The sequence below is a fragment of the Rana temporaria genome, chromosome 5 (assembly GCF_905171775.1).
Source record: "Rana temporaria chromosome 5, aRanTem1.1, whole genome shotgun sequence".
Classification (NCBI taxonomy): Eukaryota; Metazoa; Chordata; class Amphibia; order Anura; family Ranidae; genus Rana; species Rana temporaria.
This window is the reverse complement of record NC_053493.1, coordinates 19,383,856-19,407,731: the sequence shown is the minus strand read 5'-3', so window position 1 is coordinate 19,407,731 and position 23,876 is coordinate 19,383,856. Positions and strand designations below refer to the sequence as shown.

Here is a 23,876-nt window from a genome sequence, read left to right as displayed (position 1 = left end):
GCCGCTGTGCCCACATCAGTTGTCGTCACTGTGCCATGCCAAACGCAGCCGCTGTGCCATGCCAAACGCAGCCGCTGTGCCCACATCACTTGTCGCCGCTGTGCCCACATCACTTGTCGCCGCTGTGCCCACATCACTTGTCGCCGCTGTGCCCACATCACTTGTCGCCGCTGTGCCCACATCACTTGTCGCCGCTGTGCCCAGTAAAATGCTGCCAGTCAAATTGGCCCCCCCGCCCAGCACTTACCTTCCTGGGGTCAGCCATCCTCCTTCCACGGTCCCTTGATGTCTTCTCCCACCCTCGATGATGCTTCAGCCAATCATGTTACTGCTAACCAGAACCGGTGAACCTGATTGGCTGAGACGCCTGTCAGTCTTATCCAAAGAACGCACCCCCCGTGCGTCCCCTGGCTAACTATTTGTAAGCTGATTGCAGCCGCTGGCTCTGATAGACACCTCCAAAGCCAACCAGCTGCCGTTATTCAGATGGCCGGCGCTCACCAGGGGGGCGGCCATCTGAATAGTGGGCGGCACCGGCGACAATACATAGAGATTCATGCAATGCATGAATCTGTGTATTGTATTCAGTGGCGGTGCAGGAGAGAGAGGGGGCGGCGCTCCTGCGGCCTCTATAGACGCACCGCCACTGTTGGCTGACCAATCATCTGTGCCTGTGACTTTTAAAAATTGGAATTTTGGGGATCGATCTTTTCTGAACTGAAGGAGGGCGCAGGGCAGGCTGACGACGCTACTGCTTATTGCGAGGACGCAGCTTAGCGGTGTCCAGCCTGTAACAGAAGGCTCTGTTACTGGCGGGATCTCCAGGTTGGATACTTTGTAACAGAGTCTTAAAAAAATAGCACTTTAGGGAACATTTTAACCCCTTCAGCGCCCCCTAGCGTTAACCCCTTCCCTGCCAGTCACATTTACACAGTAATCTGTGCATATTTATAGCGCTAATCGCTGTATATATGTGAATGGTACCAAAAACGTGTCAAAAGTGTCCGCCGCAATGTCACGGTCACAATAAAAAAAATCGCAGATTGCCGCTATTAGTAGTAAAAAAAATAATAAAATAAAAATGCCATAAATCTTTCACCTTTTTTGTAGACGCTATAACTTTTGCGCAAACCAATCAATATACGATTATTGCGATTTTTTTTTTTTTTTTTTTTTTTTTTTTTTTTTACAATAATATGTAGAAGAATACGTATTAGTCTAAACTGAGGAAAAACATTTTTTTTTTTTAAGGTTTTTTTTTTATTTTATTTTTTATATATATATATTTATTAAATAAAGTAAAAAATATTGTGTTTTTTTTTTTTTAAATCGCTTTTGTTTATAGCGCAAAAAATAAAAACCGTAGAGATGATCAAATACCACCAAACGAAAGCTCTATTTGTGGGGGGAAAGACATAAAGATTTAATTTGGGTACAGTGTTGCATGACCGCGCAATTGTCATTCAAAGTGCAACATCGCTGAAAACTAAAAATTGGTCTGGGCAGGAAGGGGGTGAAAATGCCCTGTACGGAAGGGGTTAATTGTTGTTTCTTTGAATACCTTATGGACTTTCTCTCTTTGAATTTATTATAACGCTTTTTTGTCTTTTTCATTCATTACAATTCATTTTTCACAATGTTTACCTATTTTTGAGATCATGCCATTTATGTTCTTTAAGGCTGCATTCACACCTGAGCGTCGGTCGTTCAGTCGTTTTTTTCGGGGTTTTGTCGCGCGTATTCATGCTTATTTGCATACAGCGTTGTCCGACGTTTTTGTACTTCGACGTTTTTTATTTTAGCCAATAGGAAAAATTATCATCTTTTCATAACTTGTTGCTATGTTGGTAGATTTTTTTAATCTTCTGCCTGGGTGACAAGTTCTATTGATTAAGGCCGCATTCACACTGTAACGCAGCGTATTTTGCCGCGACAAATTGCGGCGTATTTAACCCGCGATTTGCCGTGACAAAACGGGTCTTTTTTTTTTGACAACACATTGTTGTCTATGGCCCGAACGCCAATGCCGCCTAAAAAAAGGGTCCGGGACTTTTTTTTTCAGGCGGCAGGCGTACAGCGTTTCGGCGTGAGATGTGAACCATCTCCATAGACACCAATGTGAAATCTCCCCTCCAGCGGCACGAGCGTCGGGCGCCTGGCGTGAAAACGCCTAGATGTGAATGGAGCCTTAGGCTGCATTCACACCTGAGCGACAAAACGCCCGACGCCGAACGCTTCTGCCGCTAGAGGGGAGAATTCCCATTGCGGTCTATGGAGATGGTTCACATCTCATAGACGCCGAACGCCTGTCGCCTGAAAAAAAGTCCCGGACCCTTTTTTTCAGGCGACAGTGGCGTTTTCCCATTGACAGCAATGGGAAGACTTTTGAAAAAAAAAAAATTGAAAGTTTCACACCCGCGGCAAAATACGCCGCTACCGCCGAACGCGGCTGTCGCTCAGGTGTGAATGGGGTCTTAGGCTGCATTCACACCTGAGCGTTTTGTCGCCTGAAGCGCGACGCTCAAAGACGCTAGAGGGGAAAAAATTCATTATCCCCTATGGAGATGGTTCACATCTGCACGCCAATACGCCTGACGCCCAAACAAGTTCCGGACCCTTTTTTGTCGCGCGTATCGGGCGGTTTGGGCGTATTTGAGCGTTTTCATTTCCCATAGAAATTAATGGAAAAGCTCGATTCAAGCGACTAGCGCGACGAGCGTTTGCTACGAGCGTTTCGTCACTTTAATCAATAGAACTTTTTACCCAGGCAGAAGATTAAAAATATCTACCAACATAGCAACAAGTGATGAAAAGATGATGCAGCCTAAAGCGACAAAACGCAAACGCTCGTTGACGCGCAAGTCGCTTGAATCGAGTATTTACATTACTTTCTATGGGAAATGGAAACGCTCAAATACGCCCAAACCGCCCGATACGCGCGACAAAAAAGGGTCCGGAACTTGTTTGAGCTTCAGTCGTTCGGCGTGGAGATGTGAACCATCTCCATAGAGAATAATGTTATTTTTCCCCTCTAGCGTATTTGAGCGTCGCGCTTCAGGCGACAAAACGCCTAGGTGTGAATGCAGCCTTATATACAAATGGTGCAGCGCTATCACTCAAAGTGGAGTTCCACTCATTTAATGGGAAAATATATATATATTTATAAATTTCAGTGTCCCAACAGATGATTGTGTGCATAAGAAAAGTCAGCGTCCCCAGATCCTCCATGTGAAACGCCTCCAATACAAAAGGATGGCAGCTTACCAGAATGTGGTGGCTTCCAAAATTAATGGAAAAGCCAACAGCTTAGTGGGGAAAACCTTTCCCAGGTGTATCCATAGAGGTGCTGGCAGTCCTGGCGTACGTTAATCTCATATCGGGTGCATATGCATAGGAATGCATCATTAATCCTATTAATCATTATCCTATTAATCACAGGCTTTTCTTTTTTTGCAACTCCAGCCAATCCCTCAGGGATACATTTCTTCTTATCTTTTAGATATGGGTTTCCTCTCTCAAAAGCTTTTCACATGGACCACATGAAATAGAAAGGCAACTGCATAGTGCTCTCTGAATAACTCCTTTATTCAAATACCCCTTCTTAATATCGCGCTCGCAAATTCACCACACCACCCAGGCTCTCCGAGATCACATAATGATTCAGGGCTGGACTCCTCCTCCCTCCTATATATGCGTGTCGCCAATAGGATAATAGCTTTTTATCTTATTACTCAAATTTTCTGGAAACATCCTTAATATATTGTCTTCAGTACATGATCGTTCTTTTCTTGGTGTTTGTAGTCCAGTTTTCAGTCTCCTGCGCTTCCTTGGCATTAAACAAAGATCAGCAGGTACAGTTTACTTTTTAACTTTTTATGTGTATTTTTTTTTTCATGTGATCTAAATGCACATTTACACTTTTTTTTACATTTCTGTTATTTTTATAATATATTTTTGTGTGTGTGTGTGTGTGTGTGTATATATGTATGTGTATATGTGTGTGTGTGTGTGTGTGTGTGTATGTGTGTATATATATATATATATATATATATATATATATATATATATATATATATATATATATATATATATATATATATATATATATATATATATATATATATATATATATATACTGTGGAAATTAACTATTCCTCGATTATTTTTTTTTGATCGATACTCACCTCTCCGGGCCTTCAGGGAGTTCTGTCGGAGATCCGGTGACGCCACGGACACCGGAGGGGCTTGCCGTGTCCATCTGAAGGGCTCCTTTGCTGTGCCTTCATATCTGCATGCCGGCGGGACCTTACTATCTGCCACACGCAAGGGCTGTTACACTTCCCTCTATCAGCCTAGGATTCTACAACTATCCACTGGGAGTTGATAGTTCCCTTCACGTGACATCTACATGCCGACGGACTGATGTTAACCCCTCCATCTGGATTCAGCAGTGGCATCGTTGTACACATTTTTATACCAGTATCATACTTAGCTACATGTTTTTATGACTGCTTTTGGTACCGTTTGGTATTACTCGCACCATTTTTACAGTTTATGTAGCTACAACGATTTTATCTCCAGTGCAATATTTATTTTGTTACCTACTTGAAGACTATAAAAGTTTTAATGCTATTCCCATCGAGCGCTGCCTTTGTGTGTTTTTGGTATCCTGCTATCCATTTTTCCAGTGGTTGGTAGCTGCACTGGGAATCAGCCTGCAAGGAGATCAGCTAAAAGTAGATGGATCTGTATGTGCGTTATAATTGAAATTAGTCGATTAATCGAACAGAAAAATTTTGATCAGTAACAGCCCTAATATATATATATATATATATATATATATATATATATATATATATATATATATATATATATATATATATATATATATATATATATATATATATATATATATATATATATATATATATATATATATATATATATATATATAATATTTTATATATATATATATATATATATATATATATATATATATATATATATATATATAATATTTTATATATATATATATATTTTATATATATATATATATTTTATATATATATATATATTTTATATATATATATATAATATTTTATATATATATATATATATATTTTATATATATATATATATTTTATATATATATATATATTTTATATATATATATATATATATAATCTGTTACTGATTAACAAAAAAAAAAACCCCACAAATTTAAGTTGATTAATTTCGATTAATAACGCACATACAGATCCAACTACTTTTAGCTGATCTCCTTGCAGGCTGATTCCCAGTGCAGCTACCAACCACTGGAAAAATGGATAGCAGGATACAAAAAACACACAAAGGCAGCGCTCGATGGGAATAGCATTAAAACTTTTATAGCCTTCAAGTAGGTAACAAAATAAATATTGCACTGGAGATAAAATCGATGTAGCTACATAAACAGTAAAAATAGTGCGAGTAATACCAAACGGTAGCAAAAGCAGTCATAAAAACATGTAGCCAAGTATGATACTGGTATGAAAATGTGTACAACGATATCACTGCTGAATCCAGATAAAGAGGGGTTAACATCAGTCCGTCAGCATGTAGATGTCCCGTGAAGGGAACTATCACAGCTAGAGGGGTGACACCATCCCGACTCTTCTGAGGGTGAGGAGGGCCCTGGCCGGAACATCTCCAGCGCCGCAACAGCGCTTCCCTGGTCTGTGTGTTTCCTCCCTGCCTCCTACTTCCCTGCTGTGTGCTGAGCCTATCACATGTCTGCCCGGGCTGCACGGCTGCACTCTCCTCCCCAGCTGCCGCCCGGGACGTGTGTATATAAATGTTCTACTGTTTGCCTAGCCACCTGCCCTGCCATGGCCCCAAGCTGGTGCTGTAACGGGCAGGAGCGCTAGGAGGGTGATAGCATGTGTTGAGGGGGTGACCGCCGCCAGCCCGAGGTGAGAGGTGGAGGAGGGGGGGGGGGGATTGCCATGGTGTAGGTATGCCACTCAGTTACACCTGAGAGCTAGTGTGGGACTGTGGGAGAAGTGTATATGTCTAGCCTGTGTTGGTCTGATAACCGGGGGGGGGGGGGGGAGCTGGACACCGCTATATATAGCCTGGAGGTGCTATGGGAGGTGAGAGGGGGGGTCTATGCTTATTGAAGGGGGTCTATGCTTATTGAAGGGGGTCTATGCTTATGGAGAGGGGGCCTGCACTGAGGGGGATCTATGCTTATGGAGAGGGGGGTCTGCACTGAGGGGTCATGCTTATGGAGGGGGGGTCTGTTCTGGGGGGTGTCTATGCTGATGGGGGGGTCTGCACTGAGGGGGGCGGTCTATGCTGATGGAGGGTCTGCACTGAGGGGGTCTATGCTGACAGGGGAGGTCTACACTGAGGGGAAGGTCTATGCTGATGGGGAGATCTGCATTGAGGGGGTCTATGCTGATGGGGGAGGTCTATGCTGATGGGGAGATCTGCATTGAGGGGGTCTATGCTGATGGGGGAGGTCTATGTTGATGGGGAGATCTGCACTGAGAGGGTCTATGCTGATGGACGGGGGGTCTATACTGATGGAGGGGGGTAAGTACTTAATAGGGGGTTTATATTGAAGAATTGGAGTCTGAACTTAATGGGAGGTCTATACTGAGGGGGGGGGGTCTGTACTGAAGGGGGACTATAGTTAGTGGAGTGGGGGGGTGACACCAATTTTTTTCGCACCGGGTGACACCAACCCTAGTGACGCCACTGATATGAAATTCTATGAGCAACCCAGGGGGGTGAATGCAACATGTTTAACACTGGCCAGTAAACCTCTTAAAGTAGATGATACAAGACATGGTGGATACTTCCAAAACTTGTATGGACATCGCAGAGCAGAACCAGAAAATCACTGACTGTAACAATTGCGGATGTTCTTTGTCTTACAGAATGAGCTCCTGGAGATGGGTTGGAACCATACGGCAAATGCCAGGGCTGACATGGAGAAACACCTGGACTGTTGCGGATTTCATAGCTTCAATGAAAGTGAATCCTGTGGGGCAGTAAGTGTAACACAACAGACGCTCATACGTATTCCTTAAACCTCGTCTGTGACTTTTCTAGTGATGAGATTGGAATTTCCATAGTCAGTCGGATCACATTTTTCTATGCAATGGATAGATTCATGCATGGCATGAAAATCTATCCATGGACGCTGTGGCCACCCCCTATTCATGCGTCCAAAAGTTACCTAAAGGTTTTAAAGCAAGAGTTTTTTTTGTTTTTTTTCCCCCTTTCTTTTAAAGCGGAGGTTCACCCCAATAACAATTATATCAGACCAACTTCCTTATACTTGTAACAAGTACAGTCCGCAATTTTTTCTCCAGTCGCCTTTCAGGACAACCTTGGAGAGCGCAGCTCCGCCTCTTCATCAGGAAACACATGCTAATCTTTAAAAGCCCTCCTCTTCCACCATGGCCTCAGTTATTGTGTTTCCTCCGCCATGGTGGAAGCGCATGCTTGTGGACCAGGGGTGCTGCGCTCTTTCCAAGGTTGGAGGGGTAAGCCTTACCTTTTCTGTTTGGTGTGCAGTGGCCATCCCAGGCTCCCCTAAGGGTGGGGGGAGTCCTCCGGAGTCTCCAGCCTCTCCCTGCTCAGTGGAGTGAAGGCTCTACAGGAAGCGGCGCTGAGTGCCCAGGGGTCCGCTGTTTTGGCTCAGGTGGCCGGGCGGCTCACTACCGCATTGGCGGTGTTTATTTTTGAAACGCCGCATGACGGTCCCGGGTCCTGGCGGGCGGGTGACGTCATGCACAGCAGCGTTCTTTCCTGTAGAGGCGTGGTGACACGTGGTCCACGTCGCCTAGTAACGCAGAGGTCAGGGGACAGGCCTAAGAGCGGCGTATTCCGGTTCCGGCCGTCTTTGATGACGCGCGGGCCCGGGAAAGATTTAAAAATCATTCAGTCCCGGCTGTGTTTCTCTCGGCGATGGAAGAACCTACAGCCATGGCGGAGACAGGCGCCTCAGACGCTGCTCAGGTCCAGGTAGGGGGGTACAGCGGTGCCTCTATCCTTACTATTGGGCTTATATGGTTGTTTGTTATTTGTCCTCCTTAAGGAGCCTGTACTGCAGGGTCAGAGGTAACTTCTCTCGGTCCCTGACAGTTGCACTGGGTGGTGTTTGATTAGCTGTGGATCTTTCTATCACATCTTCCTTTTAAAGTGGTGGCGGTTTTTTCCTTGTTTGTAAAAAACCTATTGTTTCTCCAATGGTAAAATACCCTCTTTTGTGTTTTAGGAGAAACAAAAAACTAAAAAGCCACCAACTCAAAGGAAATGTCCTTCCTGCAAAAACCCTCTCAGAGATTCATGGCAGAAGGCAATGTGTAAATCTTGTATTAAGGATTTAGTGGAAGAAGAGACATCCCAGCAATATAAAATGTTATTTTCTTCAGTGCAAGAACTTGCAAGTTCTTTGAATTCGGTCAAATCTATGTTGGTTCAGACTCCAGCAGTGCAAGCTGAACCCCAACATTTACCACCCAGCCCAAAAGCTTCCACCTCGAGGTCAGAGGTTGTGGATTCAGGGGATGAAGGGACAAGTACTCTTCACTCACTCAGGGATTCAGATGAGGAGGCAGAGGAAGGAGAGTACAGAAACTCCAGATATAAAGTCTCTCTAGATGAAGTAGATGACCTTCTTGAAGCAATTTATACTACACTTGATATTCAAGAAGAGGAGGTACAATTATCTCTTCATGACAAAATGTACCAGGGTCTGGATGCCTCCAAACACAAGGTTTTTCCAGTTCATAAAGTAGTATCAGATACTATAAGAAAAGAGTGGATAGATCCAGAAAGGGGCCCCTTCTTTTCTAAAAGTCTAAGGAAAAGATTTCCCTTTGAAGATAAAGACTCTGAAGCCTGGAATAAAAAGCCGAAAGTTGATGCTGCTTTTTCCCAGGTGTCTCGACGCACGGATCTTGCGTTCGAAGACATGGGGATACTAAAAGATCCCATGGACAAAAGAGCGGACTCCCTGTTAAAGAAAGCCTGGGACTCTACTTCTCTTAGTCTAAAACCTGCAATGGCCTCCACAGTGGTGGCAAGAAACTTGGAGTGTTGGGTGGAAAAGCTGATGAACCATGTTGAAGCTGGTACACCAAGGAAGGATATCTTGGAATCCTTTCCATTGATTCTAAAATCAATCAGGTACATGGCTGATGCGTCAGCTGAATCAATTAAGTTGTCAGCTAGATCCTCTGCCCTGGTGAACTCAGCCAGACGTGCAGTATGGCTGAAAACCTGGACAGGGGACACAGCCTCTAAAGTCAAACTCTGCGGGTTACCCTTCTCAGGGGACTTACTGTTTGGACCAGATCTTGAAAAGATTCTGGATAGAACAGCCGACAAAAAGAAGGCTTTCCCGGCTAAGAAACAACCTGTTAAAAAGAATTTTCGTTCTTTTCCACAAACCTCCAAAAAAGAAGAAAACAAAAAGCGCTGGTTTCCTCAAAGAGGTAGAGGAAGAGGAGGTATCCTCTTTAAGTCGCCCCAGGATCAGTCATCAAAAGACAAGTGACAATCTGACTCCTGTGGGGGGAAGACTGTCCATTTTCTCTTCTCAGTGGAGCCTTCTGACCAAGAGCCCCTTTGTGAAAAACATAGTTACACAAGGATACAGTCTGGAGTTTTCAGAGTGCCCTCCTTGCAGGTTTTATGTGACAACCCTACCAAGGGATCTGGAAAAAGCTTCCGCAATGATGAACCTTCTAAAGGATCTGATCCAACAGGAAGTTATTGTCCAAGTCCCAAAAGATCAGGAGGGAAGAGGGTTTTACTCCCACATATTCTTAGTAAAAAAGCCTTCAGGCAAATATCGCCTAATTTTGAACTTGAAGATCCTGAACAAAACTATAAGGTACAAGCACTTCCGGATGGACACCATTTATTCCATCACAAAGTTGTTAACACCAGAGTGCTTCATGGCCTCTCTGGATCTAAGGGATGCGTATCTACACGTGCCAATAGCGCAGGCCTCACAAAAGTTTCTACGCTTGGCAATAAACTTGGGAACTTCAATATGGCACCTCCAATTCAGAGCTCTGCCGTTCGGCCTCTCATCCTCACCAAGGATCTTTACAAAAGTGATGGCGGAAGCCTTGGAGCCTCTGAAACTGAGAGGGGTCTCAGTTGTTCCTTATCTGGACGACCTCTTATTCTTTGCAGGTTCAAGGGATCAGCTGGTTTCAGATCTCCAGACGTCCCAGGCTCATCTCGAGAGCCTGGGGTGGATATTGAATCTAGAAAAATCAAACCTAGACCCCTCACAGAAAATGAGGTTCCTCGGTTACACCATCAATTCAGTTCTGCAGAAGGTGTTTCTCCCTCAAGAAAAAGTAGAAAAGGTAGTTTCTGCAGTGAGCCAGATTCAAACGAATCTCCCAGTGTCAGTACGTTCTGCCATGGCAGTCCTAGGTCAACTTACGGCCTCGATTCCTGCCATTCAATGGGCAAGGCTTCATTCCAGACCCCTACAGAGGAACATCCTACAGGAGTGGTCTCACCAGGAGTCACTGGAGAAAACCTTCTCTCTATCATCAAAGGTAAAGCGGTCCCTCTGGTGGTGGAGAGATCCTTCCAATCTCACAAAAGGTCTCTCATGGGTCCTTCCCTCGGACAAACGTCTGACAACGGACGCAAGTTCGTGGGGATGGGGAGCCCACTTGGATGGACAGACCGCACAAGGGTCATGGACCAAAGTGGAGGCAAGGAGGTCTTCGAATTGGCGAGAACTAAAAGCCATTTTTATGGGTCTCCTGGCTTTTCAACAGATGCTGAAGGGTTGTCATGTTCAAATTTTGTCGGACAACACTACAGCAGTGGCCTATGTGACCAGACAAGGCGGGACCAGGAGCCAGGGATTGATGGAGCTGGCCAATCAGTTACTGACTTGGGCGGAGAGAAATGTGGCCTCTTTGTCAGCAATCCACCTAAAAGGATCCCAAAACCTGCTGGCAGATCTTCTCAGCAGAAAGAAAGTAATAGAAGCAGAATGGAGTCTAAGTCAGGAGATTTTCAACATGGTCTCCAAGGAATGGGGACATCCTCAAGTAGACCTTTTTGCCAGTCAGCAAAACACGAAAGTTCAAAACTTCTTTTCTCTCCACAGAGAAGACCAGGCGATAGGCATAGATGCTCTAGCCCATCCCTGGGATTACCATCTGTGCTACGCCTTCCCCCCCTTTCCCTTAATTCCATTGGTCTTAAGGAAATTCAGAGAAGAGAAAACAGACCTAATTCTGATTGCTCCCTTTTGGCCAAAGAGGCCTTGGTTCGCAACCATACTGAACCTGGCCGCAAAACCTCCATGGAAGTTGCCTCCCAAGAAGGACCTTCTAACACAGGGATCTGTGTGTCACCCAGAAACAGACAGGTTACATCTAAGCGCTTGGTTTCTGAGGAAGACATTTTGAAAAATAAAGGCTTGTCGGACAAGGTTGTAAAAACTCTTCTGTCCAGTAGGAAGGAGGTAACAAGATCAATTTATCTTAAAGTGTGGAAGAAGTATAACTCATGGTGTTCTTCCAAGACCTTTCAAACTAAGACTGTGGTCTCAGTGCTAGAATTTCTCCATGAAGGAATGGAAAAAGGACTTGCAGCCAGTACCTTAAAGACACAGGTAGCGGCTCTTTCTGTTTACTTAGAAAAAACTCTGTCCAGAGAACCTTTAATTTCCAGGTTTTTTAGGGCACTAGCTCGAAATAGGCCAGTGATCCTCAAAAGTTTTCCCAGTTGGGACTTATCGGTTGTACTACAAGGTTTGACGGGAGTTCCGTTCGAACCATTGGAGAATATTTCTTTGAAAAACTTAATCCTCAAAACAGTTTTTTTGGTGGCTATTACGTCAGCAAGACGAATCAGTGAGCTCCAAGCTCTGGCCATCACTGAACCCTTCTTAAGAATTTTTCCAGACCGAGTGATCCTTCAAACGGATCCTTCGTTTCTTCCGAAAGTATCATCAAAATTTCACCGGTCACAGGAAATAGTGTTACCCACTTTTGCTTCAAACCCTTCTAATGCTGGAGAAGAAGCGTTCCATACACTAGACGTGAAAAGGTGTCTTTTACAGTTTCTTTCAGTCACCAGAGATTTCAGAAAGTCAAATGCTCTCTTTGTAGCTTTCTCAGGTCCCCGCAAGGGGGAAAAAGCATCCAAAAGTATTTTAGCCAGATGGCTTAAACTTGCTATTTCAGAAGCCTATAAAGCCAAAGGAGTCGTGCCTCCCTCAGGTATTGTGGCACACTCAACAAGGTCAACTGCAGTCTCCTGGGCCGAAAGAGCCGGCGCTACACCTGAGCAGATCTGCAAGGCCGCCACTTGGAGCAACTACTCAACGTTCCTAAGGCACTACAGGTTGGATCTATTGTCTGCCGCAGACCAAGCCTTTGGCAGAAAGGTTCTGCAAGCAGTAGTCCCACCCTAGGGTAAGTTACTTGTTTATCCTCTCCAAGGTTGTCCTGAAAGGCGACTGGAGAAAGACTTAGTTAGACTTACCGGTGACGGTATTTCTAAGAGCCTTTCAGGACAACCGCTGTTACCCTCCCTAAATGTTAAAGTAATAAGTTATAAAATCTATCATGGTGTTGTGGTTTTCTGTGCTATGTCTTCCAGAGAGTCGGACCACAATAACTGAGGCCATGGTGGAAGAGGAGGGCTTTTAAAGATTAGCATGTGTTTCCTGATGAAGAGGCGGAGCTGCGCTCTCCAAGGTTGTCCTGAAAGGCTCTTAGAAATACCGTCACCGGTAAGTCTAACTAAGTCTTTTTTTTTGTAGGCTGTACGTACCTTGTAATCTATGTTTGCAACCCGCCTTCCAGGTAGTTCTCCCCGCGGGAGTAGGCGTTTCTCTGACGAGGAGCCATGTCATCTGGGAGGTCGCCCAGATGATTGACGTCCGTTCCCCCCGGTGGATAATGCTCAGCCCCCCGTATTGCGTAGGCGCGCACGAGTCACAGCGTTTCCGAAAGAAGCCGAACGTGCAGAGCTGTAAATCGGCTCTATACGGCTCCTGCGCGAGAGCGGTGCGCGTGGTGAGGGCGGCTGGTCGGGGAGCTGTGCGCGTGGTGAGGGCGGCTGGTCGGGGAGCTGTGCGCGTGGTGAGGGCGGCTGGTCGGGGAGCTGTGCGCGTGGTGAGGGCGGCTGGTCGGGGGGCTGTGCGCGTGGTGAGGGCGGCTGGTCGGGGAGCTGTGCGCGTGGTGAGGGCGGCTGGTCGGGGAGCTGTGAGGGCGGCTGGTCGGGGGGCTGTGAGCGTGGTGAGGGCGGCTGGTCGGGGAGCTGTGCGCGCGTGGTGAGGGCGGCTGGTCGGGGAGCTGTGCGCGCGTGGTGAGGGCGGCTGGTCGGGGAGCTGTGCGCGCGTGGTGAGGGCGGCTGGTCGGGGAGCTGTGCGCGCGTGGTGAGGGCGGCTGGTCGGGGAGCTGTGCGCGCGTGGTGAGGGCGGCTGGTCGGGGAGCTGTGCGCGTGGTGAGGGCGGCTGATCGGGGAGCTGTGCGCGTGGTGAGGGCGGCTGGTCGGGGAGCTGTGCGCGTGGTGAGGGCGGACGGTCAGTCGGGGGGCAGAGATGGGGTTAAACCCAAGCACCCTCCGCCTGCGCATGCCTATGATGAGCCCACTCTCTCAATCCAGCGTGAGCCCGCTCTTTCATCCTGCACCTCTCTAAATGTTGCGCTTGGGGTGAGCACATTGGTTGCCTCCCCCACATGCTACGCTACTGAGTAAAGCTGACCATGAAATAGCCTTCTCTTGACTCCATTGCAATTCGAATTATATCAAGGTCTTTTTTTTTTTTTTTTTTTTCAATGAACCCAATTTCCTCAGATTTACTAATTACTACGATTTATTACAATGTTCTAAAGTCTGACACATAGTGTAACAATTTAATCTTCTTGCAGAAATGTTTTCAAACTCGTAACTGTGAGTCGACGTGTGGCTCTATCATTGAGAAGCATGCCGAAGAGGTGCTGAGAGTTGTGGGTGGAATTGGTTTCTTCTTCAGTTTTACAGAGGTAAGTTGGTGGTTTTGAGGAGATGTCGCTGTTACAGGAAGTGAAATTCCCCCAATGAGGGATGCGTTGATCGTTTGTCCTGGTCTGTTAGGGTTTCACAGCCTGGGAGTTTGATTGATCCCCCCTGCCTCTGGAATAAGCTTGCAGAGCTTAAAGCGGAGGTCCACCCGTGTTTTTTTTTTTTTTTAAAGCCAGCAGCTACAAATACTGCAGCTGCTGACTTTTAAAAAAATGGACACTTACCTGTCCAGCGCGCCCGCAATGTCAGCAGACGAGGCTGAGCAATCGTTCGGTCCTCGGCTGCTTCCGCCGCCATCCTCGGTGAGGGAATCGGGCAGTTGCGGCTTTACTACCCAATTCCCTACTGCGCATGCGCGAGGATCGCGGCGCGCCGTCACTGGTCCCCACTCTCTCCTGGGAACAGTGTTTCCCAGAAGACGGGGGGGGGGGGGTTGACGTCAAGAGGCTGGACCCCCGTGGGAGTCAGAACCCGGAAGAGGTGCAAATGCCTGTCTCGGGTATCTGCACCCCCCTGAAAGTTGCCAAATGTGACACCGGAGAGGGGGAGGGATCCAAAAAGCGGAGGTTCACTTTTTGTGTGAACCTCCGCTTTAAGGAGGATGAGATGCAAATAACAAGCCTGAATATTTATCATCCTCCAGCTGGAGAGAAGGGTCCAGAAGTGGGTTTGGTAATACATAGTCTGATAAATAGACCGAAGCACTAGAGCAGGGGTGTCGAACTCGATTTAATCGTGGGCCGCATCCGCATTATGATTGCCCTCAAAAGGGCCGGTTGTATCTGTAAGATTAGATTTGCAGCGCATCCCCTCCCCTTACATTAGATGTTAAGAGCCCCCCAACCATCGGAAGTTGAGTCCCCAACTCTCCCTTCTGTCACAGTGCACCCCCTTTCCTTATGCTGCTGCTGGGAAGAAGCTGGATGGATTGCTTAAAAGCAGAAAGTAAGGATCTGGAGGAGGACCAGAGGAAGACTGGAGCTTTCCTGCAGCTGCAGGAGAAGTGCGAGGGCCACATCAAATGGCCTGGAGGGCCGTATTCGGCCTGCGGGCTTAGGTTTGACACCTGTGCACTAGAGCGCTTCTTCCTAGGAGGGTTCTATAGATTGAGGGACTTCTGCCACCAGGCAGCCTATGAATTGTGCAGCTGAGGGCCTGGATGGATCTTCCTAAAAGCTCATTGCAGAACCTCACCACAGAGGATCTGGTCTGGAGGAGGACGGTCTCGCTCTCTGGACCATGTCTGTTGGAAGCTGTCCTGGGGACTTGGGAATAAAGACCCTAAAATTGATCCCTGTGAATCGCATTCAGTACCAGTAGTTGGGCATAGGGGCAAGGTAACTTGATGCCAAAGAAACTTGCTCATTGTCTCCAGCTGAGAGGTCGTGGCCTATTCAGAAAGTTACCTTGTGGTCTTCAGCTGTGGGAGTTTAGACTGTATTACGCTTACTCCCGAAGGAGCCACTGGAAATTTGCCCAGGTTCTTCCCCTGTGGATTTCCCCACAGCCAGGCACACTTTTCCTCAATAACCAGTCTAGGGGGTGTTTTTTTTTTTTTTTGTTGTTTTTAATTTTTGGAGAACTTGGATAGGGTTGAGGGAATTGAGTGGTATACTCCAAAAACAGAACTGTGTACAGATTGAGGACAATTAACTCCTTTCTGTATTCATACCCCTTTTTCACATTTTGTCATGTTACAACCAAAAACATAAATGTGTTTTATTCTGATTTTATCTCATAGACCAACACAAAGTGGCACATAAGGCCCCATTCACACGAGGCGGACTCCGCCTGGTCCCGCCAGCTCAGCGGGAGATCCGCTGAGCTGCCAGATGACAAGCTCTTCTCTGCTCACTGAGAGGGGAGGGGCTTGTGCAGTGCCGCTGATTCCTATGGAGCGATCTGATGAAAATGGACAGCATGTCCGTTTTCATCAGATCTCACCCGATCCGCCATGGATGGATATGGACGTATCGCCATACGTCTGATTTTATCGGATCGGTTTGGATGTCAGCGGACATGTCTCCGCTGACATCCGACGCTCCATAGGACTGCATGGAGCGGCCGTTTAGGTCCGCCGTCAAAAATGACAGGCTGACCTGAACGGTCCGTCCGTGTGAATGGGGCCTAATTGTGAAGTGGAAGGAAATTATAATTTTTTTTACAAATATGTGAAAAGTGTGGGGGGTACATTTGTATGGCGCCCCCCGAGTCAATACTTTGTAGAACCGCCTTTCACTGCAATTACAGCTGCAAGTCTTTTTGGGGATGTCTCTACCAGCTTTGCACATCTAGAGAGGGACATTTCTGCCCATTCTTCTTTGCAAAATGGCTCAAGCTCTGTCAGATTGGATGGAGAGCGTCTGTGATCAGCAATTTTCAAGTCTTGCCACAGATTCTCAATGTGATTTAGGTCTGGACTGTGACTGGGCCATTCGAACCCTTAAATATGCTTGGATCTAAACCATTCCATTGTAGCTCTGGCTGTATGTTTAGGGTCGATATTCTGCTGGAAGGTGAACCTCCCCCCAGTCTCAAGTCTTTTGCGGCCTTCTTATGGCTTTCTTCTTGCCACTCTGTCACTCGTGGAGTGCACAACTAATAGTTGTCCTGTGGACAGATTCTCCCATCTGAGCTGTGGATCTCTGCAGCCCCTCCAGAGTTACCATGGGCTGCTTCTCTGATGAATGCTCTCCTTGCCCGGCCCGGTCAGTTTAGGTGGACGGCCATGTCTTGGTAGGTTTGCAGTTGTGCCATACTCTTTCCATTTTCGGATGATGGATTGAACAGAGCTCCGTGAGATGTTCAAAGCTTGGGATATTTGTTATATAACCTAACCCTGCTTTACACTTCTCCACAACTTCATCCCTGACCTGTCTGGTGTGTTCCTTGGCCTTTATGATGCTGTTTGTTCACTAATGTTCTCGAACAAACCTTGACAGAACAGCTGTATTTATACTGAGATTAAATTACACACAAGTGGACTCTATTTAACCACTTGATGCCCGCCACACGACTATTTACGTCCGCAAAATGGCACGGACAGGCAGATGAGTGTATATATACGTCCTTGCCTTTCCGTGGGTCGGGGGTCCGATCTGGACCCCCCCCCCCGCTGCGCGCGGCGGGTGGATTCCCTCGGGGAGCGATCCGGGACGACGGCGCGGCTATTCTTTATAGCCGCTCCCCAGCGCTGAAGAACGGGGAGAGCCGTATGTAAACACGGCTTCCCCGTGCTTCACTGTGGCGGCGCATCGATCGTGTCATCCCCTTTATAGGGGAGACACAATCGATGACATCAGACCTACAGCCACACCCCCCTACTGTTGTAAACACACACTAGGTGAAGCCTAACACGTTCAGCGCCCCCTTGTGGTTAACTCCCAAACTGCAACTGTCATTTTCACAATAAAGAATGCAATTTAAATGCATTTTTTTGCTGTGAAAATGACAATGGTCCCAAAAATGTGTCAAAATTGTCCGAAGTGTCCGCCATAATGTCGCAGTAACGAAAAAAATCGCTGATCGCCGCCATTAGTAGTAAAAAAATAAATAAAAATGCAATAAAAATATCCCCTATTTTGTAAACGCTATAAATTTTGCGCAAACCAATCGATAAACGCTTATTGCGATTTTTTTTTTTACCAAAAATAGGTAGAAGAATACGTATCGGCCTAAACTGAGGGAAAAAAATGTTATATATGTTTTTGGGGGATATTTATTACAGCAAAAAGTAAAAAATATTGAATTTTTTTCAAAATTGTCGCTCTATTTTTGTTTATAGCGCAAGAAATAAAAACCACAGAGGTGATCAAATACCATCAAAAGAAAGCTCTATTTGTGGGAAAAAAAGGACGCCAATTTTGTTTGGGAGCCTCGTCGCACGAGCATGCAATTGTCTGTTAAAGCGACGCAGTGCCGAATTGTAAAAACGCCTTTGGGCATTTAGCAGCATATTGGTCCGGGGCTTAAGTGGTTAATAGATCGCTGTCTTCTCAAGGCATTTGATTCCACTAGATCTTAGTTGGGGGCATCAGAGTAAAGGGGGCTGAATACATATGCACGCCACACTTTTCAGATATGTATTTGTAAAAAATGTATCCCGTTCCTTCAACTTCACAATTATGTGCCACTTTGTGTTGGTCTAGCACCAAAAATCTCATTAAAATGCATTTGTTTTTTGGTTGTAACATGCCAAAATGTGGAAAATTTCAAGGGGTATGAATACTTTTTTCAAGGCACTGTAAGCCTATAATAAGGATTACCTATAGGTAGTGTGAATATCTCCTAAAAGTGCACCGTTTAGAAAATATTTACTGTACTTGGAGCCAGTGACCTCACTGGCGCATGCACTTTGAGGGAACGGCCACCTGTGCCGTTTCTTCAGAGCCCCGTACCATGAACAATGGCTCCCACGCGCATGGGTGGGAGTGATGTCATCCTGGCTCCGGCCAGTCGGAGCCAGAGTCTGCCATCCCGGAAGCAAGATGGGTAAAGATGCAGCGCTGACGTCTCGGCGTTGGGAACATCTTCGTCTTAAGGTAAGTTTAACATGATGTGCTAGTATACAGTGGTGCAGGTACAAAAAGATTAAAAAATTGTCCGGCATTTTACAACTGCTTTAACCACTTAAGGACCGCCGCACTACGATATACGTTGGCAGAATGGCACGGCTGGGCTCTTAAAAGGGACGTATATATACGCCCATGTGCCCAGCCGTGCCATTCTGCCAACGTATATCGTAGTGCGGCGGTCCTTAAGTGGTTAAAGCAGTTGTAAAATGCCGGACAATTTTTTAATCTTTTTGTACCTGCCACCGGCGGAGCACTCGTGACCCGGTCCGAAGCTCAGTGACCGCGCCCGCGGGACCCCCGGTCCCGATCGCCGCGGGTCTCCCGCGATCCAGTTACCGGAGCTGAAGAACGGGGAGAGGTGATTGTAAACAAACCTTCCCCGTTCTTCTCTGTGGCAGTGTCAGTGATCGTCTGTTCCCTGATATAGGGAACAGACGATCACGGACGTCACACGTCCAGCCCCGCCCCCTACAGTTAGAAACACACATGAGGTCACACTTAACCCCTACAGCGCCCCCTAGTGGTTAACCCCTTCGCTGCAATTGTAATTTTCACAGTTATCAATGCATTTTTATAGCACTTTTCGCTGTGAAAATGACAATGGTCCCAAAAATTTGTCAAAAGTGTCCGATGTGTCCGCCATAATGTTGCAGTCATGAAAAAAATCGCTGATCGCCGCCATTAGTAGTAAAAAAATAATTATTAATAAAATTGCCATAAAACTATCCCCTATTTTGTAAACGCTATATATTTTGCGCAAACCAATCAATAAACGCTTATTGCGATTTATTTTATTTTTCTTACCAAAAAAAGGTAGAAGAATACGTATCGGCCTAAACTGAGGGGAAATTTTTTTTTTTATATTTTTTTGGGGGGATATTTATTATAGAAAGTAAAAAATATTGAATTTTTTTCAAAATGGTCGCTCTATTTTTGTTTATAGCGCAAAAAATAAAAACCGCAGAGGTGATCAAATACCACCAAAAGAAAGCTCTATTTGTACGGAAAAAAAGACGCCAATTTTGTTTGGGAGCCACGTCGCACAACCGCGCAATTGTCAAGTAAAGCGACACAGTGCGGAAGCGCAAAAAGGGGGCAGGTCCTTAACCTGCATATTGGTCCGGGTCTTAAGTGGTTAATGAGTAGATTAGCCTCTAATTGTTTTGGAGTGTCCGAACCCCTCTACTGGTAAAGTTTCTTCAAGCAATAACTCTTAAAAATTATTGTTACTGAAGTCGGTGTGAATGGACTGGTGCTGGCGGTGGTGGGCAGCCTCTTGTACCATTAGGGGGAAAAAAAATTACCAACGGCCCCTTTGGGGGTAGCCACTACATCCATATTGCTGGTCATGGTTTTGGAATGAGATGTGCAATAAAATTATAAATGTGTGAGGATGAAAGTTCCACAAACCTTTGCTCATAAAGGGCCAGATCCACGAAGACTTACGACGGGCGTATCGGTAGATACCACACGCCGTCGCAACTTTAAGCATATTCTCAAACTGAGATACGCTTAAATGTTGCTAAGATACGGCCGGCGTAAGTCTCCTACGCCGTCGTATTTTAACTGCATGTTTACGCTGGCCGCTAGGGGCGTGTACGCTGATTTACGCCTAGAATATGTAAATCGGCTAGATACGCGAATTCACGAACGTACGCCCGGCCGTCGCAGTAAAGATACGCCGTTTACGTAAGGGGTTTTCAGGCGTAAAGATAAACCACTAAAAACATGGCGCAGCCAATGTTAAGTATGGACGTCGGAACCGCGTCGAATTTTTCAAATTTTACGTCGTTTGCGTAACTCGTCCGTGAATGGGGCTGGCCGTAATTTACGCTCACGTCGAAAGCATGACGATTTGCCGACGTCATTTGGAGCATGCGCACTGGGATACGTCCACGGACGGCGCATGCGCCGTTCGATTGAAACGTAATTTTACGTGGAGTCAAGCTTATTTTACATAAAACACGCCCCCTGTTCATCATTTGAATTCAGCGCCCCTTACGCCGGGAGATTTACGCTACGCCGCCGTAACTTTAGAGGCAAATGCTTTGTGAATACAGCACTTGCCTCTCAAAGTAGCGGCGGCGTAGCGTAACTACAATACGCTACGCCTGCCTAACATTACGATGCGCTACGTGGATCTGGCCCATAGTGTGTATTTGAAGGCTAGCTTGGTTTAATAATTTGTTTTCTTTTTTTTTTTTTTGCAGATCCTTGGTGTTTGGCTGACTTACAGATACAGAAATCAGAAGGACCCGCGAGCCAATCCCAGCGCCTTCCTCTGATGGCAATACCATTTCTAAGACTGCTTGTTTCCTGTACACTACTGAATCCTCTACAGCGTCTCGGTTGCTGTGGTTATTCTATTCCTTTTTTTTTTTTCGTGTCTGAAGGACGTGACGACTATAAACCTTTTTTTTTGGTTTTCTTTTAAAAGGGACTTAAAATACCAATAAGTAATTTATGTTTCAACACTTGAAGGAAAAAGATAAAATATTGATCCTGTCACTTAGCCTCTGTTACTATGAAAACACTTCTGAAACTCAAATGTCGATTAAAAAAAACACAACTATGTATTAAAGTACGGAGTGTGATAATCCAGAAGAATCATACTGCCTATATTTCCTATAACTTTTTTTTTGGGGGGGGGGTCAAATGGGGTAAGACATTTGGAAACCACCAGGCGTACAGTGAACTAATAAAGGGAAGACCAATGCACCGAAGCCAGGAATTATTTTGTATGCATAGCCAAATTTATTTTTATATTTTGGATTAAAGCGGAGTTCCATCCAAAAGTCGAACTTCTGCTCAATCCACTCCTCGCCCCCTTACATGCCACATTTGGCATGTCATTTTTTTTGGGGGGGGGGGGGGGAGTGGGGGCTTCAGGAGGAGTGGGACTTCCTGTCCCACTTCCTCCTTCCGCTAGAGGGGCTGCTAAGGCGATACGTCATATCGCCTTTTGGCAGCCCCTCCCTGTAGGCGATCGCCTGGGACACGCTTAATCCACTCCTCGCCCCCTTACATGCCACATTCGGCATGTCATTTCTTTGGGAGGGGGGGTGGGGGCTTCAGGAGGAGTGGGACTTCCTGTGCCACTTCCTCCTTCCGCCGAGTGGCTGCTAAGGCGATACGTCATACCGCCTTTTGGAAGCCCCTCCCTGTAGGCGATCGCCTGGGACACGTGACGGGTCCCAGGTGATCGCCTGCACAATCGGATGGCGCAGCGCCGCTCGCGCATGCGCAGTGGGTGCCCGGCAGTGAAGCCGAAAGCTGTCACAGCCGGGTGCCCACACTTAGAATGAAGACGCCGGCCGGAGAGGAGCGGAGCCCCGGCCGGAGCGGAGCTGGAACGTAGAGCAGGTGAGTGTATGTTTATTAAAAGCCAGCAGCTACAAAAAGTTTTTTGTAGCTGCTGACCTTTAATAAATTAAAAATGACTGGAACACCCCTGGGCCCCATCACTTATTTTTCTGCTTTTTGTAGCATATGTATGGGGTAGCACTAGACCTGGTCCAGTGGTGAGTAGGTCTGTGGTGGAGCAACTCATGGGGATTCCCCGGAGTAGGTCCTCCTAAAGCAGAGATATGCAATTAGCGGACCTCCAGCTGTTGCAGAACTACGATTCCCATGAGGCATGGCAAGACTGACAGCCACAAGCATGACACCCAGAGGCAGAGGCATGATGGGACTTGTAGTTTTGCAACAGCTGGAGGTCCGCCAATTGCATATCCCTGTCCTAAAGCATGCAAAGGTTGTTGAGGTGGACGAGGATCACTGTGTATAAACGCAGTTCTTGGAAACTCAAGCTGGTTGGAGAACAATGATAATTTTTTAGGGTAAAACATAGCCAATGTGTTTCAGGGGATTGAGGATCCCCCTTCCTCAAGGCTAACATTGGGGAAGGTACAGATTAAAAACATATGTGAGTGAATGCATGTACAAGTAGCTTTGAAGAAGGGGGAGCCCCAATCATACACTAAAAAAGTGGTTGTACTGTTTTTCAACTGGTTGGACTTGCCAAGACTATTCACGTATGGCTCTCCTCGCCCATCCCCACAATCTTCAAGTATTTTTTTGCTGTCTGTGTCCCATTTGAGAAGACTTTTCTTCACTTCCTGTTTCAAAGACGCAACAGAAAGGGGAATGACCCTCTTTAACCAGCTGGCACCGAAGGTGTCTCCATTGGAAGATTTTTTTTTTTTTATCACTTTCTATCTTGTTGACCATGGTCACCAGGACATATGATGCAAATTTTTCCAGCTGTGCTTGGACAGCAATAAAATGCGCCAGGGTTTTCAAAACCGTTCCACACGCCATCAAAAAAACTAAAAATTAAAAAGAAATTGGCTATACTTACTAACTGCAATAAAAAGTACATTTGTTGTACAGAATACAGATATGGGTTGGGTCCAGTGGAATATAGCCAGCTTGATTTTTTTTTTTTAATGCATTTTTTTTATTGTCTGACAGAATTATTGAAAAAAAAATTAAAATATTTCATATTCCATTACTTTCAATTTATTTAAAATTTTGAGAGTACTGGGAAAAAGACTTCATAAAACAGTCATTATTGACCATTTCATTCAGGTTATTTTTGCTAAGACTACTGAAGTTCTCTTGATCAAAAGTGCATTTTATGATTCTTGTGTGTACGTTTTTAGAGGTTCTCCAGGAAAGTGTTAATAGAGAGATGTTGGGTGAATTGCACTCAGTTTTAAATTTAAATGCAAGTTATGAGGGCAATTTCAATGATTGCTTGCCAACCAAATGGGAGTGTACATGTCTTTGGCAAACAATGTGAGGGTTGTCCAAAGTGCCCTTCCACATTGCAGCACTGGGAATAAGAGAGATGTGGGACCTGGCTATCACAAGAAGCATATATGGGTCTTAAAAAGTTTTGTTTAGAAACCAGTAGAGGGGTAACCAGTAGTTTTTTTTATTTATTTTTTAATGCCTTGAGTTTAACAAGGGGTTGGAATGATCGTGACATGAATTTTAACCAGTTCTATTGCTGTCTGATACCCCGAGACAAACAAGCCAGGTTGTATTGAATCACTGGATAAGATGACTGTCTCACTCTGTCTTCAGGCAGGTGAACTTAAGAACTCTGCTGGTGTCTGTTGGTACTTTCCCTACCATCGGTCCATCTTGGCTTTTGTGGTTTCTACTACAGGGTCTCCAAACGTTTTAAACATAGGGCAAGTTTACTGTGCTTTAGACTTTAGGGGGGCTTAAAGGATCACT

The 23,876-nt window shown here is 45.8% G+C and overlaps 1 protein-coding gene across 1 annotated transcript in view; it reads left to right on the top strand.

Moving 5' to 3' along the window:
- The window catches only part of TSPAN13 (tetraspanin 13), a 76,535-nt gene extending 55,299 nt beyond the window's left edge, over positions 1 to 21,236 (top strand). The window contains exons 3-6 of the mRNA XM_040352244.1: positions 3,771 to 3,851; positions 6,924 to 7,037; positions 13,923 to 14,036; positions 20,840 to 21,236. Of these exons, the coding sequence (XP_040208178.1) occupies positions 3,771 to 3,851; positions 6,924 to 7,037; positions 13,923 to 14,036; positions 20,840 to 20,914 (384 nt within the window). The 3' untranslated portion in view covers positions 20,915 to 21,236. The remainder of the gene's footprint in view (positions 1 to 3,770; positions 3,852 to 6,923; positions 7,038 to 13,922; positions 14,037 to 20,839) is intronic.
- Positions 21,237 to 23,876: the final 2,640 nt, after the last annotated feature.